Source organism: Pseudochaenichthys georgianus, unplaced genomic scaffold (assembly GCF_902827115.2).
Source record: "Pseudochaenichthys georgianus unplaced genomic scaffold, fPseGeo1.2 scaffold_684_arrow_ctg1, whole genome shotgun sequence".
NCBI classification, from domain to species: Eukaryota; Metazoa; Chordata; class Actinopteri; order Perciformes; family Channichthyidae; genus Pseudochaenichthys; species Pseudochaenichthys georgianus.
In genome coordinates, this window is record NW_027263238.1 from 50,001 (window position 1) to 66,468 (window position 16,468).

The 16,468-nt window shown below is 43.3% G+C and overlaps 1 protein-coding gene across 4 annotated transcripts in view; it reads right to left on the reverse strand.

Annotated features, from left to right (window-relative positions):
* LOC117443825 (heterogeneous nuclear ribonucleoprotein Q-like) overlaps positions 1-15,658 on the reverse strand; it is a 20,206-nt gene extending 4,548 nt beyond the window's left edge. Inside the window, exons 1-10 of one of the 4 annotated variants that reach the window (XM_071202659.1) lie at positions 15,498-15,658; positions 13,632-13,794; positions 11,927-12,045; positions 9,563-9,784; positions 8,429-8,605; positions 7,938-8,073; positions 7,471-7,676; positions 6,830-6,979; positions 6,619-6,740; positions 1,523-1,967 (exon numbers count right to left, since the gene is read on the reverse strand). In XM_071202659.1, coding sequence (XP_071058760.1) covers positions 1,523-1,967; positions 6,619-6,740; positions 6,830-6,979; positions 7,471-7,676; positions 7,938-8,073; positions 8,429-8,605; positions 9,563-9,784; positions 11,927-12,045; positions 13,632-13,794 — 1,740 coding nt within the window. In that variant the 5' untranslated portion in view covers positions 15,498-15,658. Of the gene's footprint in view, positions 1-564; positions 1,968-6,618; positions 6,741-6,829; positions 6,980-7,470; positions 7,677-7,937; positions 8,074-8,428; positions 8,606-9,562; positions 9,785-11,926; positions 12,046-13,631; positions 13,795-15,497 lie in introns of those variants that run through there. The other 3 variants (XM_071202658.1, XM_034079658.2, XM_034079660.2) reach the window with 3 other exon arrangements.
* Between the last annotated feature and the right edge of the window lie 810 nt (positions 15,659-16,468).

Here is a 16,468-nt window from a genome sequence, read left to right on the forward strand (position 1 = left end):
GGAGGAGAGAGGGGGTTCAAAAGCACAAAGCATGCAGGGCAACATCAACCCTCCGCATGCAGACTAGTCTCCTTCAGCTAGGTCGATCCTTCTGGGACAAGCTTCTGAATAAATCAAATTGTGCTTTTTTTATTTATTCCCCTCCACTGGAAAGAGTGCCCTCGTAGGGGCTCACTATCAACGCTGCACTGACGGTGAATCCAGGACACCAGATTGTGATGTTTTTGGACATGAGGAAGTCTTAAGGATGGAGTATGTCACCACATACCGTGGCCGTTTCTCAATGTCGAGGAAAGCTGCCCCAGAGCCACTATGTCAAGCATCCTAGGTCATCGAGTGGCGCCGGAGGACTGTTTGAATGCCCGGCATACATGTGCTACCAAGCAAGCCTCCTCGACATTGAGAAGCGGCCAGAGGCTATCAGAAGAAGTGCTTTTGAATTTGAAGGCATGCAAGGTGACTCTGTAGCATGGAGCCAGCGTTGGCAAACCTTTAGTCCATTTCCCTAAAAATTTGAAGGCAATTTGAAGAGAGAATTTGCCGAAACATGAATTTGCAACACAATTTGAAGTTTTTGTGTATGTTTATTAAAGCAGACAAACAGCAAAGAATACAAGCCAAAATGTAAAAGCCAAAAAATGGGACTGCGAGGGTCCTTTTTTTTTTTGTGTTCTTCTTTCAATAACAAGACATTACTTTGTGACAATACAAATTGTATTTTCATTTGTTTTAAATACATGTTTAGGAGACATATGCTTTGTTGCTGTTAGCTATTTAACATTGAAACGAGAATCTCTAAAAACATACATAAAGCTATAAGCCAAACAGCTCGAGCACATATCCGCATCTAAAAGGTTTCAAACGTTGTTACGGAAAATCTTTTTTTAAAACGATGAAATAAAATAAAAAGGAAAAAACCAGTTCGCCAGAAACAAGTTGGAGTGAGACTACGGTTTGAGTCCAAGCGGATTATTCAAATATGTACAAAAAGATCATTCATAAAATCACCAATTTTTTTTTGGAGGGAAAACAAAAAGGCAGGGAGTGAGGGCCAATCAGATCACGTCTCTAAATAAAGAAGACAGAAACACGGACTTTGTAATCAAAGCCCGGGTCGAAACATTAGAGGGTCTTCAAGGTGTTTTTGTTTTTTCAGGGATTGTAATAATGTTAAGTGTTCCTTAATATCTGTCCTTTGTTTGAGATGCTGCGAGTGGAGCTGCAAGGAAACAAATATCAGACTTGATCTGACAATAACGTAATAAATCGTAGCCCTACTTTTTTTTTTTTACTTTTACTTCCACTGCTGCCCGAAGGAATCCTGATAAAATTCCTGGTTGTCGGATTTGTAACCGGAATAGTTACCAGAATGATCTCCGCCTTGGAGCGGTTGCTGAGCAATGGGTTGAGAGCCCCAGTTCTGATTATTGGTTTGGCGCCGCTTGGAATCGGGCTGGTTGTACCCATCAGCTTTACGTTTTCCTCCTACATTTCCACCGCGGCCACCCCGAGCACCACGTACCCCTCCTCGCCCTCTCGGCTGCAGACCTCCTCCTCCTCGTGTTCCTCGTCCTCCGCGTCCCATTCCTCTCGGGGAGAATCCTCCTCCACCTCCTCCTCCTCCTCCCCCTCCTCCTCGTCCTCTAGGGGGCCCGACGCCTCTTCCTCTGCCCGGAGAAGAGCCTCCTCCTCTGGGGCCCCTGCTGCCGCCGCCCCCTCGTCCGCGATTGGGCGCCTGGAAGTCCTCGTAGCCGCCGCCACCGCCGTAGTACGGGTCCTCGTAGCCGCCGCGGTAGTTGTGGTAGTCGTAGCCGTAGTAGTCGTAGTAGTCATCATAGCCGCCGCCGCCGTAGTAGTCGGGCGGGTAGTTAGAATAGCCACCGCCGCCACGGTTCCCTCCTCGACCCCGACCTCGGCCCGGGGGAGGCATGTGGGACGGGGGAGGGTAGTAGTAATAATCGTCGTACCTGGAGAGACACAGAGAACATTGTTTTATATGAAATCTCCGCCGATTCAGGAAATTCCAAGAATCGATTCCCATTTTTCAGTTTTTTTTTCAAACCACATTTTTCAGTCTTGCCGCAACGCGTGAGCTCCGTAATGTCCGTAATGTAGGGCTGCACGATATATCGTGTCGTGACGTTAATTGCGATATGCGAGATATTCACATCGCAGGAAGTGTGATTTAAAAAATAAATAAATTAGGACGTACGATTTTAAACGTGGGGTAAGTTTGAGAAACCGGCTCGAGATACACTTGTTATATTCCATGGAATGCTCTTAACAGCTCGATAGCAATGAATATCTGAAGTGCCCTCATTGGTCATGTGCACGTTCGTGTGTGTTGGGGGAGGGGCTCTGAGAGGAAGTTTTCAGATTCTAGCGCACTGGAGCTGGTTTCTCCATTCTTACCTCCCCCACCTTTAAATAGGCAAATTAACTGAAACACGTCATCTTACGATTCTTTTGCTGCTTGCTACAAAAGGAAAACTCGCATGTCCGGGGTTCTTGAGTGCGTGACAGCAGACCACCGATCACAATCAGATCTCCAAAGCAAACGGACCCCGTGATTAAAGGTGAAAACACTGAATAAAGTAGTTTCATGTGTTTCTCCAGTTCGGCGCTGCTAACCGAGCAGGCTCAGCTTGTTGCTCTGATAACTTAAGATCCAGACGTCCGTGACTAAAATCCTTCACCCGGTTAAATATCGTTAGAAAAAATACCAATTGTATAACTGCCTTTTCTTCAAATCCTGTATTTTTTCCAATATCGTGCAGCCCTAATGGCACGTAGACGTTATGCAGCAATCCTCTTCACTCTGTCCGCTCTTCATGCCTCACAGGTCGGACTCCTGAGATATTTTGAATCTCGAATCGAATGGTGACCCCTCGTTTATATGTATTTATTACACGGCTTAGTTGTAATCTCGATTCTGCTTGAAGACGCAACGCCGGACGTCAGATAAGCCACCAGATGAAGGCAGAGAGGAAGTGAACACTAACAGGAACACGGAATGGGCTCTGCAGAGTTTAAGGACTGGGTCAGAAACTGTGAAGAGTCTTCGCCAGCCCGACTTCCAGCGGAAGAAATACGATCATTTTTAAGTCAATACAATTATTTCAATTAATATGGGGAGTCGAGTCGTTAGTTTGTTTAGTATCTGGCCGTGTAATGAGCGGGGTACTGTGCAGCGAGAGCGCTAGAGAGAGAGAGAGGAGAGAGAGCACTAGAGAGAGAGAGAGAGAGGAGAGAGAGAGCGAGCACTAGAGAGAGAGCGAGAGAGAGAGAGCACTAGAGAGAGAGAGAGAGAGCGAGCATTAGAGAGAGAGCGAGAGAGAGAGAGCACTAGAGAGAGAGAGCACTAGAGAGAGAGAGAGAGAGAGAGCACTAGAGCGAGAGAGAGAGCACTAGAGAGAGAGCACTAGAGAGAAAGCGAGAGAGAGCACTAGAGAGAGCGAGAGAGAGCACTAGAGAGAGAGAGCACTAGAGAGAGAGAGAGAGCACTAGAGAGAGACACTAGAGAGAGCGAGCACTAGAGAAAGAGAGCACTAGAGAGAGAGAGAGCGAGCACTAGAGAGAAAGCGAGAGAGAGCACTAGAGAGAGAGCACTAGAGAGAGAGAGAGACACTAGAGAGAGAGAGCGAGAGAGAGCGAGCACTAGAGAAAGAGAGCACTAGAGAGAGAGAGAGCGAGCACTAGAGAGAAAGCGAGAGAGAGCACTAGAGAAAGAGAGAGCACGAGAGAGAGCACTAGAGAGAAAGCGAGAGAGAGCACTAGAGAGAGAGAGAGCGAGAGCGAGAGAGCACGAGAGAGAGAGAGAGCACGAGAGAGCACTAGAGAGAGAGAGAGACACTAGAGAGAGAGAGAGCGAGCACTAGAGAGAGAGAGCACTAGAAAGAGAGAGCGAGAGAGAGAGCGAGAGAGAGAGCGAGCACTAGAGAAAGAGAGCACTAGAGAGAGAGAGAGCGAGCACTAGAGAAAGAGAGCACTAGAGAGAGAGAGAGAGCGAGCACTAGAGAAAGAGAGCGAGAGAGTGCACTAGAGAGAGAGAGACACTAGAGAGAGAGAGCGAGCACTAGAGAAAGAGAGAGAGCACTAAAAAGAGAGAGCGAGAGAGCACTAGAAAGAGAGAGCGAGAGAGCACTAGAGAGAGAGAGAGAGAGAAAGAGAGCGAGAGAGAGAGAGCACTAGAGAGAGAGAGAGACAGAGCGCGAGCACTAGAGAGAGAGAGCACTAGAGAGAGAGCGAGAGAGCACTAGAGAGAGAGAGCGAGAGAGAGCACTAGAGAGAGAGAGAGAGAGCGAGAGAGCACTAGAGAGAGAGAGCGAGCACTAGAGAGAGAGAGCGAGAGAGAGCGAGAGCACTAGAGAGAGAGAGAGAGAGCGAGCGAGAGAGCACTAGCGAGAGAGCGAGAGAGAGAGCACTAGAGAGAGAGCGAGCGAGAGAGAGAGCACTAGCGAGAGAGCGAGCACTAGAGAGAGAGAGAGAGAGAGAGAGCACTAGCGAGAGAGCGAGAGAGAGAGACACTAGAAATAAACAATCCAGAATGTGAACATCTCAAACAGAATACAGCTCTCAGCCTCTGTGCTCTCGATGCAACTCAAGAATTTGCCAAATTGGGATCTCTTTCTTTTTGCATGGAGCGATTTCAGGGTCATAAGTTTTGATCGTTCAAAGAAATACAGTTTATTTGAAAGTTCAAGTTTTTATCCTGAACTTTGAAAAATACAACGATGTTTTCAAAATAAGTATTTTAAATCATTTTTCAGGTTGAATATTATTTGAATCCTTGTTTTTTTCAGTTTCAGATCTTTTGTTCTCGCTTTCAGACTTTTGGCCCTGATGGTGCTTGGGGGGAGGGGGCGGGGCTTAGCAAAGAGTAGTTGGGCATCCTGAGTGACAGGCCTCCCTCTGTCATGTTGCCTTTGTGGATGTAAGGTAGCGCGAGAAATATAACTCAACACTTCCTCCCCACAATACTCCCGTGATTGGTGGCAAACAAAAGTCAGAGTTCCGTTGAGCGAGCTGTCGAGCATCCTAGCGAGCTGTCGAGCATCCTCGTTGCAACAATCAAGGAATAAGAGCAATAAACTGCTGGAATGTGAAATGACGTATCCGCAACGAGCCAGCAGGTTGTTCTGGTGGACCTGACGCCGCGCTGCCTCACGGAGAGAGACCGCAGGTCCTTCCTTCCTGAAGACTATAGAACCAGCACGGCCCCTAGTAGACCTAGTAACCCCTCTTGTTGATAAATACCAACTATGTGCAATATATGCCGTTAAAAACTGCAATATATGCCTGGCTGCTAAATCCGCACAACTGTTCCAGGGTGTGTAACTTTGAAACAAATCATAATTCTTTTTTTAATCTTTAATACTTTTTCTATGCATGCTTTCGGCAGTAGCAAGCTGTCTTTGGCTCTTCTCCGCTGTAACGATGTAAATGTATCCCCGGTGGGACTAATAAAGGGATTCTGATCGCAGAAACCAAGCCTATGCTATGCTGCGTTCAGGGAGCTACGTGGAAGTGGGGAAGGACAACGCTTGATTGCGGATACGTCATTTCACATTCCAGCAGTTTATTGCTCTTAGTCCTTGATTGTTGCAACGAGGATGCTCGACAGCTCGCTAGGATGCTCGACAGCTCGCTCAACGGAACTCTGACTTTTGTTTCCCACCAATCACGGGAGTATTGTGTGGAGGAAGTGTTGAGTTATATTTCTCGCGCTAACTTACATCCATGAAGGCAACATGACAGAGGGAGGCCTGTCACTCAGGATACCCAACTACTCCTTGCTAAGCCCCGCCCCCCCCCCCCAAGCACCATCAGGACCAAAAGGTTGAAAGCGAAAAACGATCTGAAAGCGAAAAACGATCTGAAGGCGAAAAACGATCTGAAAGCGAAAAACGATCTGAAGGCGAAAAACGATCTGGAAGTGAAAAACGATCTGAAAGCGAAAAACGATCTGAAAGCGAAAAACGATCTGAAAGTTAAAAACGATCTGAAAGTTAAAAACGATCTGAAAGCGAAAAACGATCTGAAAGCTAAAAACGATCTGAAGGCGAAAAACGATCTGAAAGCGAAAAAACGATCTGAAAGCGAAAAAAACGATCTGAAAGCGAAAAACGATCTGAAAGCGAAAAACGATCTGAAAGCGAAAAACGATCTGAAGGCGAAAAACGATCTGAAAGTTAAAAACGATCTGAAAGTGAAAAACGATCTGAAAGTTAAAAACGATCTGAAAGTTAAAAACGATCTGAAAGTTAAAAACGATCTGAAGGCGAAAAACGATCTGAAAGTTAAAAACGATCTGAAAGCGAAAAAACGATCTGAAAGCGAAAAGCAAAGTGAAACCTGAAGAAATCATTGCTTTGAATCTGAAAACGTAAAATCTGCAACTGAATAAAAATAAGGATTCAAATATCAGAATATGTATAAAAGTGAAATCGGAAAATAAATATTTTATTCAAAGAAATTGAATCAAAAATATTGAACCTGAAGATGATTTAAAAGACTTGTCTTAGGTTTGAAAGCATCGTTTTTTGAATGATCCAAACGCGCGGCCCTGAAATCGCCCCATGGCATTGCATCGTGTGAAGAGGCTGATTGCACTCTTACATGACGGGTTTGGCTGCTTGCCTCTGGGCTTTGCGTTCCTTCCTCTTCTGATCCGGAGGTTTTGCGAAAACGATCTCGATCCGCTCGCCCTCCATCTCCTTCCCGTTCATCTCCTCCAGCGCCTGAGGGAAACCGCAGCGAGTCACACACCGTTAACATTTCCTCCAAGTGTTTCATCAGCGAGATCAGATATACATTCAAGCCAGCGCACCTTCACGGCCCCGTCCCTCTCCTCGAAGTGGATGAAGGCGTAGTCTTTGAGCTTCTTCACTCGCTCCAGTTTCCCAAACTCGCTGAAGGACGTCTCCAGCAGCTCCTCCGTGACGCCGGCAGAAAGATTCCTCACGAATAAAACCTTCACCTGCGGAAAGGAACCAAGCCGTCAGCCTCTCCTCAAACACATTCACCTCACATGTGACTTTATCAGAGTCTCTCTCTCTCTCCCCCTCCCTCTCTCGCCCTCTCTCTCTCTCGCCCTCCCTCTCTCTCTCTCTCTCTCTCGTCCCTCCCTCTCTCTCTCTTCCTCCCTCTCTCTCTCTCTCCCTCCCTCTCTCTCCCCCTCTCTCTCGCCCTCCCTCTTTCTCCCGCCTTCCCTCTCTCTCTCCCGCCTTCCCTCTCTCTCTCGCCCTCCCTCCCTCTCGCCCTCACGTTAAGCTGGTTGGGACCATGGCATTGTTGGATTTTCTTAGCAGCCCCTAAATGATGTTCTTTGGGACAGATGGAGTGAAGTCGGACAGCTTCCCTCGACACAGTGGTTGAAAGCACCGCCCTTCTTCCCTGGACAGTGGGATGAGTCCCGTGTAAGATCAGCCTAACGGAGACATTTTGATTTAGAATACCATTAACGCTCACCTTCGCCATGACCTCGGGGTCGGGGTTTTCGATGGGGTCGGCCCACTCCACCGTCACCACGTTCCCCCAAACCTTCACCTTTCCGCTCATTAAGCGACGGCGAGCCTGAGCGGCCGTTTTGTGATCTTCGTACTCCAGGAAGCAGAAACCGCGGTTTTTCTTCTTGTCGTCGGGTTGATGGTACAGTATGACGTCACTGAGACCCTCTGGAAAAACAACACGACACATTCACCGACAGGAAGTCATCAAGAAGTCTTCTCCACTGCCTATAGTACAGCTTATCTGCAGCATAGTGTGTGTGTGTGTGTGTGTGTGTGTGTGTGTGTGTGTGTGTGTGTGTGTGTGTGTGTGTGTGTGTACAGTAGATGTATACGAGTATATGCATATGTATTACATGCTGTATAAATAAACCAAGAAGTCTCGACAGTTCACAATGAAATGCTTGAAACCAGACGAGATGTTTTTACCGGTGACTTTCGAGAACTCCTCCACGATCTGCTCCTTCGTTTTACTCTTGGGAATGGAGCCGACGAATAGCCGGTTGTTGGCGACGGATATACACACACCGATGTGTTTACCGGGGCGAATCTCGTGGTTATTGCACTGGAGAGAAGAAGAATAAAGGTTTAACTCCGGTGTACATAAACACAGTTAGAGGGAATAAACTTTTATTTTTAAATTAAAAAAGAAAACAGGAATTAAAAAAGAACAAAAGTTTAGCAGAAATCTAAATATACCAAAATAAGTACAATAGAGATAAGACAATTGAGTAGATCAGAATTTAAGTGTTGATATGAAATATGTTCAACAACTAACCGTTTTGCTTATTTTGGACCATTGACCCCAAGGTTCCTGGTTAAATGTTACTGGATTATGAACGGGAATGTCGCCCAACACACACGTGCTGCTTGACTTGATTCCTGAGACAGGGTTAGGTGTTTCTGGAGCAGCGACTCACCAGCTTGACGGCCTCCTGCGCCGCCTCTTTAGTGCAGAACGTGACGAAGGCGTAGCCGCGGTTCAGGCCGCTCAGAGGGTCCATCATCAGCCGCAGGTCCCAGATAGGCCCCGCCTTCTCAAAGAGAGGAACCAGCTCGTCTTCAAACAAGTCCCGGGGAATCTTCCCAACAAATATCTACCAGAGAAACCAAGAAGAATATTTTTAAAAATTATAATCACACACTCAATGACTTGCTTTTGTTATTATTAAGCAGGAAAAATAAATACAAATAAACGTTATTTATGTTTTGAATTTTCTTTTTTATCATTATTTATATATTTTTTTAAATATCTATCCATCCATCCATCCATCCATCCATCTACCTACCTACCTACCTACCTACCTACCTACCTACCTACCTACCTAACTATCTATCCATCCATCCATCGATCCATCTATCCATCCATCCATCCATCTATCCATCTATCTATCCATCCATCCACCTACCTACCTACCTAACTAACTATCTATCCATCCATCCATCCATCTATCCATCCATCGATCCATCTATCTATCTATCCATCCATCCATCCATCCATCCATCCATCCATCTACCTACCTACATATCCATCCATCTACCTATCTATCCATCCACCTACCTACCTACCTACCTACTTATCCATCCACCTACCCACCTACCTATCCATCCATCCATCGATCCACCTACCTACCTACCTACCTATCCATCCATCCACCTACCTACCCATCCATCCATCCATCCACCTACCTATCTATCCATCCATCCACCTACATATCCATCGATCCACCTACCGATCCATCCACCTACCTACCTACCTACCTATCCATCCACCTACCTACCTATCCATCCACCTACCTACCTATCCATCCACCTACCTATCTATCCATCTATCCATCCACCTACCTATCTATCCATCCATCCATCCATCTATCTATCCATCTATCCATCCACCTACCCATCTATCCATCCATCCATCTATCCATCTATCCATCCACCTACCTATCTATCCACCTACCCATATTGATGGAAATTAACTAACTTTTTCCCCAGTTAAAGTGACCACTTGCTCATTTAAATCTCCGTCTGACAGTGGGACTTCCTCTGAATCGTACCTCTGTTCCCGCGTTGGGTTGGGCTCCTGAATACACGGACTCCGGTGGGGGTCCTCCGTACTTGCGCTGCCCCGTTGTGACGTCCAGTGTGTAGTTGGTACGGTCCAGCAGCTCCTTGATTTTGGCCTCGTCGGGTCCTTTAGTGGAATCTGTAACTTTAGTGCCTTGTTTCTCCCGCTGCCGGTACGTCTTCATCACGCCGCACAGGAAGGCACTTTTGTTCTGGAAGGGAGACAGACCGGGTTAAATACTGTTGAAGTTAAACATGGAAAATAAAAAATAGTATTTTCCCATTTTTTTGTGTGTGTAAAATGTATTAGAACAAGTAGCTTGACAGTGAGTCTCACACGACATGCTACAGATACAACATCCATCCATCCTCTCCCGCTTATCCGTGGTCGGGTCGATACAATATCATACTGTTATATACAAGTATATATAATCAAATATGCTCGATTTTCGATGTATGTTTACCACTGTAACAAGCGTTGGAGCACCCGATAATGCACTCGACAGATTAAGTGTTAATTATGCAGCGTGTACCGAAACAGGATTTTAAACAAAGACTCAAACGTTGGAACCTGCCTTCAGGTGATCTTAAAATCAGCACAGATTTCACCACGTTTTCCCCATTTCATTTTATGGTCATTTAAGATGCTAGTTTAAATGAGCTGTAAAATTATATTTATATTTACAAATGTACTAGTATTTATATTTTATACATCTGTATTTGATCTGTTTTAATTGCCAGTGTGATCGGCATTATGAGCTGTTAATGTTTGTTTTGTGTCTACCTGCCCAGGGACTGCAGAAACCCGGGAGATGCTACCGGCAGCTACCGTCTAAACTAAATGCTGCCGTGATGAAACTCCATATCATGGATCATCAAGGATCTGAAACAGTCTGGAGCTCAAAGGCTTTCTCTCTTGCCGGTTACACCACGAGGTGAGTTCCTTTCTACTTCCTGCTTCTTCACACACATGCTCTCCAGCACAGGTTAGCTCTGAGTGTTAGCATGCTAATGTAAACACCGACCATATTACGTCCAGAACAGTCGGGCATTGTTTCTGATAGCAACGTTTCTGATTGGCCCGTGGGTCCACATTTCAGATGTTACGTCGTATCGGACGCAAATCTGGATCAGCTCCGTTGTTCCCCGTTTTTAGAGATTTGGGTACGGAGGAAAAGAGAGAGGGTTTATTTCCTGACGCTGCGTGAGTTCCCCGACACACCGGGGACGAGGGTTAATTTCGTCAGCTATTTTTTTGTTTAGTTTTAGTCTTAGTCCTGTGTTCCATTTCCTTTTCAGTTTGTCATATTTAGTCACCTTCATCCTATTTTTATTTAGTCAAGTTTTTGTCAATGAAAACTGTTGAGTCTTTTTTAGTCATCAGATTATAGAACATTTCAGTCAAACTAGCCAAAACCAATCATTTGTCATTTCAGTCAAACTTATTTCACAATAGGATTATATCTTGTCCTTATTTGATGAAACTTAGGTTGAATGATGAAGCAGCTTTGCAGAGAGTATCTGGTGTGTGGTGGTTGTACCGGCTGTGTTTCGGCCGCATTGCTTCCCTTCTGATGAAACACTGCATTCGCTTTTTTTCTCCGCCTCATTGTAGCGAAAATGGGCCCAAATATCACATTGTTTCTTTCTCCCAAGCAGTGGTGGCTTTAGACTTTTTCGTTGTCAGTCATTTTGACAGGATCGTAACATTTCCGTCATAATCCATCATTACCCGTCGAGTGCACAATTTATCACTCACTCGCGCTGACGGGGGGTATTCGGTTAACGCGAGTGCGAACAAGCCCTGTTGTTGCCATTTCATTTTCTGTTAAATAAAGTTAGTTAGGCCACGAGTCTTCCTGACAATGTGCCGCTGCCCGGTGTAATTCAAATGTACCGCCGCGCGCAGCACAGAAACAGCTGCTGCTCTGCGGCAGCACCGGAACTGCTGGGAGAAAAACTGACTATCGGAGATGTAACGTTATCTTTGATAATATTTCGTCTCCTCATTTTTCGTCAACGAAAGTAAAGAGAGATTTTGTCATAGTTTTTATTTAGTAAACTACATTTTCGTCTCGACACTTTTCGTCAACGATATTGCATGATGATTTCGTTACAGTTATTGTTTACTGCCGTCGGTGCCGTCTCGTCATCGTCTCGTTTTCGTCATGGAAAAAAAGGTCGTGGACGAACATATTTCGTCATAGTTTTAGTCAACGAAATTAACACTACCGGGGACACATGTTGATCTGAAAGTGCATTTTGCATGATAGGTGCCCTTTAATGTATTTGTATGCATGGTCCTTGTACAATAAAGACATATAATAAAATAACTTTCAGATGACTGAACGTACTTGCACGTGTGACAGGTCGCTCTCTTTGAACTGCGCGAGCACCTGCAGGGCTCCGTCCTCGTTGAACTCTTTCAAAGCTTCGATCGCCCGTTCGTCCAGATCACTGTGGGCTACCAGGCCTGAGGAACACAAGCGAGACAGGCGGTAAATACGGTGTGAAAACAGAAGAAAGAAGGCACGATGTAGTCGAGATAAAGGACGTGTGACTGAGACGAATATGAAGCAGTTGCACAAGATGAACATGTATCCTAGAAGGAGATAAAAACAAAGTGTCTGGTTTGCTTTTGTTTGTGTGCTTCGTCCCGTTTCCATTTCATCTTCCACTCAAGATAGAAGATTATTAATACGATTATTCTGCGCCGGATGAAGCTGTAACACTTCCCTGCTTTAATCACTTCTTATTATCATGCATTCATGCCGCGTTATGAAAGAGAATCAGAACCCCTTTATTAGTCTCACCGAGGGGAAGGGTACATTGTTACAGCAAAAGTTAAGAGGAAAAATAGCAAACATTTTAAATAAGAGGCATGCATAAAACACTAGAGATTAGCAGAAGGATAGCAATAAGTACAGTAACAGTATTTTAAACGTGGCATGTATAAAGTAGTGTGATAGCAGCAAGGTGACAGTAGTGAAAGTGAAAGTATATATTGCAGTTAGTGTTACAGTAGTTGAATGGTCTAACTGAGAGATAGCAGCCATACATAATAATCATAAAGCTGTATATATATATAGGAGAAAGGAAATGCTATCCCTCAGAAGTCTGATAATAGTTTACAGCCTCTTTCAGTGCCACGTTTCAACACAATAACTCTCATGCGAAAGATGTCGCGCGGCACAATCAAAGGACAGTGTTTAGAAATCATTAAACTAAAAATGTGATACAACTAGATTACAAGATGCTGTAAACGCTTTTAAAGAAGCCACTACCGGTTCACTGCTGCTCAGAGTTCAGTTCACCTGCTGCTCAGAGTTCAGTTCACCTGCTGCTGAAGGACAGCTGCCCCTTTGTTTCTGCGCAGGCCACACCAGCTGCCTCCTACCCTTCACTCCAGCTTCTACGTGAAACAGCAGGACTACACTGAGAGAATAGTCAATATTGATTGGTATTGATTTAAGAGGTTTCTTGAAAAGGAACTTTCAAACATGGGCAGCAGAGGGATTATCCGTGAGTTGCAAACACACTGCTACCTCTGACACCCTGCTGCTAAAATGATTAGTGTAACGGCTTTTTAATACACTGTTATTATTCAGTTATGAGCCAATCACAAAGGCCCTGACGAGAGAGTCATGTCTGATGTTCAAGCAAACCATTTTAAAAGGCAAGTCTGGTGATATTCTTCATTTCTCTTAGTTTTAACCCATGCCGGTCTCCCTCTCAACACTTTGACTAATTCTCTTATATATAAAACACATATATAGTCATCGTTATTGTTTAAGGATGTGTACCTAAGTAAAAGTGGAGGTACTTTCACTTTACAGTATTGCTGCTTTCATACTTTCACTTCACTACAGACGGAGGAAAATATTGTACTTTTTACACGACGTTCATTTGCGCTATAGTTAGTTACTTTGCAGTGTATGAACTCAAAGAAGCTTCATATTTACCAGCTGCAACATGAAAGTGATTACATTCATCATTATGAAATATATTTAATTCTGAAACGGGCCAATCAAAGTGAGTCTTCTTGAGCGTTGTGCTTACCTGCTACATAAAGTTCATCCAGCTTCTCGGCAACATTTTGAGGTAAACCAGCCTCCAGAAGAGCTGGGAAGTGTTCGGAGCGGGTCACCTCGGTGGTGTCCATCGGCTCCTCAGAAACGCTTCCGTTCCCGTTCACCTGATCTGTGGCCATGTCTCCAGACATCTGTGCACAACACATAATGACAGTATCAACAACAACACCACAACTGAGGCTACAACAGAAACTATTTAGCGGGCGGTTTGGCGCCATCGTTTAAAAACTGGAGTGGTGGCTGTGTTTCAAGTTATTCTTATTATCATATCCACAGCAATACCAGAGGATCAGTTGTTGGCAAAGCAATGCTTAGATCTCCTGCCAAGAACGCTCATTAAAAAAAGATAATTATGCAATTCAAACATGGGAGTCTTAAAATAAGTGGAATTTTATTTGAAAAGGATAATACATGTAAAATAGTAGGGGTCATTCCTAGCATTCGGTGCCATTTAGGTCCCAAAGACATTATATCATATCTTTTTTTATTTAAAAAGGGCTAATGGTAATTAGTAAAGCTTGGGGTGACATGTTTAATCCGCCTCTACCATTTAAAAAGGTTATATACCCAGTAATACTAAATAATTACTCTGATTTGAGCACAAGTAGGCCAAACTGCTGTGTCCCAAATCATGTTTGCTCAACTTCCATAACAGATATATAAAAAAAGATATAAATTCTACATTGCATGTCACAAACATGCATTTGTTGTTTAATTAACCCCTATTTTTCGTTTTATAAACACATCTATTTATATCATATGTATACCAATTGATAATATATACTTTATTGATCCCAAATTGGGAATGTTTTTTAAATCACAGCAGCATGTAAGCCCACATAATGTGAAAATAAAAAGAGTAAAACAAAACAAAAAACAGAACTTAAATAAATGTTGATCGTGAAAGATGAACAAAATAATAACAATCAAGTACAAGATCTGATTACTTCTTCCACCTCGGTCTGACTGAATTATTTAATGCATTGGTTGTTCTTTGAACCCTTTCCCCCCATTTATAAAGACACATTGTGCACATTTCTGCTCCACACCCCTGTTTAAATCAGCCACTTAGAATATAGTATTTGTCATATTTTACTGTACCTAGTTTCTCACATGACTATATTTGGTGTAAATATTGTCTTCAAAATAGCTTTTATACATAAAATGTTTTCCTACATGTCTGTGTCTTTGTATTCACCACTTACAGCAAAGCAATCCCTTGTATTTGTAAACCTACTTGGTGATAAAACAGATTCTGATTATTTGTTCAACCCCTTTTTTCGCCATTGATACAAATTGAAATGTAAGAAAAAAAGATACCATGTAAATCATTTTTTTCGACATACAATCTCATATTAGGATTTATTTATCTCATTATTTTGACTTACTTTAATAATGACTTACTGTATGTCGAATTAATGAGATAGAAAGTCATAATAACAACTCGCATGATACCGTTGTTTGCACAATGGCGGAAATGGGCTTCCATATTTAACCCTCCCACTAATAGTATAATAATAATCCACTAATTATCCTTTTACATTACACTGAATTACATCCAGCACGCCTCTTAGTTACCAGCAGGCCTCGGGCTTACAGGACCAGAATCAGGGTGATAAGAAAGCATCTGAAACCTTCATTATTCAATGCATTTGTTATTTGTTGACCCCTATTTTCACACACACATATTTAACCGTTGGTCAAAACAGGCCCGTTGGTTTTCAAAATGCCGGCTAGCCATGCTAAGCTAACTGCCATGTTTTCTAGCAGGTAACTTAGCAACAAAACACAGCATGTTTCACATGTAAATAGTTCCTCTGGGGGTTGTACTCACCACGCTGATCTAACCTGCACGATGCGGATCCGCCGTGATGAAGGAGCTCCAGGTAATAAAAGGTAAATAAAATCCCCGGTGCTTTTTCAGGTTCTTTACTCCCGGTGAAAGAAAATGGCGAAGACGTAACGACGCGATCTCTGCTGTTCCATTGTACGTACGGGGTTTCCTGGGCCGCTTCTCACGGGCTGCTCAGTTTTACAAAGGTTATAATATACAATAGGTGGGAGATCAGAATCAGAAATGTAAATACCATCCTATTTATATATGTTTTTACATCTGTAATTTAAATACTATCATATGCATGCATGTTTCTTCTCCTGTAGCATAAGTCTATTTTTCTGTTGCTGCAGTATTTCTAGATTCAAAGGCATTATTGTCATAAGCACAGTCGCTACAGGTAAGAAATGGCAATGCAAATAGTGCATATTATGTTGCAGACCAATGTGCAAGTGATGCACAAGTAAACTATATACATGTCAGAAAATAAATAAATAAAACAAGCTAAATAATGCAGGGGGTGTTGTAAGTGACCAAGTAAATGCAGGAGTCTAAATGTAAATAGAATAAGATATACAAGAACAGAATGTAAAATTAAATACTGTTCATGTAGTGATGACTATTTTGTTATGTGTATACTGTCTGTCTGTTTGTCTATCTAAGCTAAAATAAGATTAACCTTATTAATCCCAATTTTGGAAATGTTTTTGTTGCAGCAGCATAAAACAAAACAAGGCATTGCACATAATAACAAATTAAAGAGCAGAAATAAACCATTCTAAAATAGAAACATCTCAAAATAGAAATAAAAGCAGCATTAGAGAGTAAGACAAATATACAGATGACCGTGAAGGTACACATCTATAAACTGTCTGACAAATAAACAAACACTATTGATTGGCCAATTTTCTGTTGACACAATATAGCAGGATTTAACACCACAATATGAGCAGGAAAAAACAATATAAGCA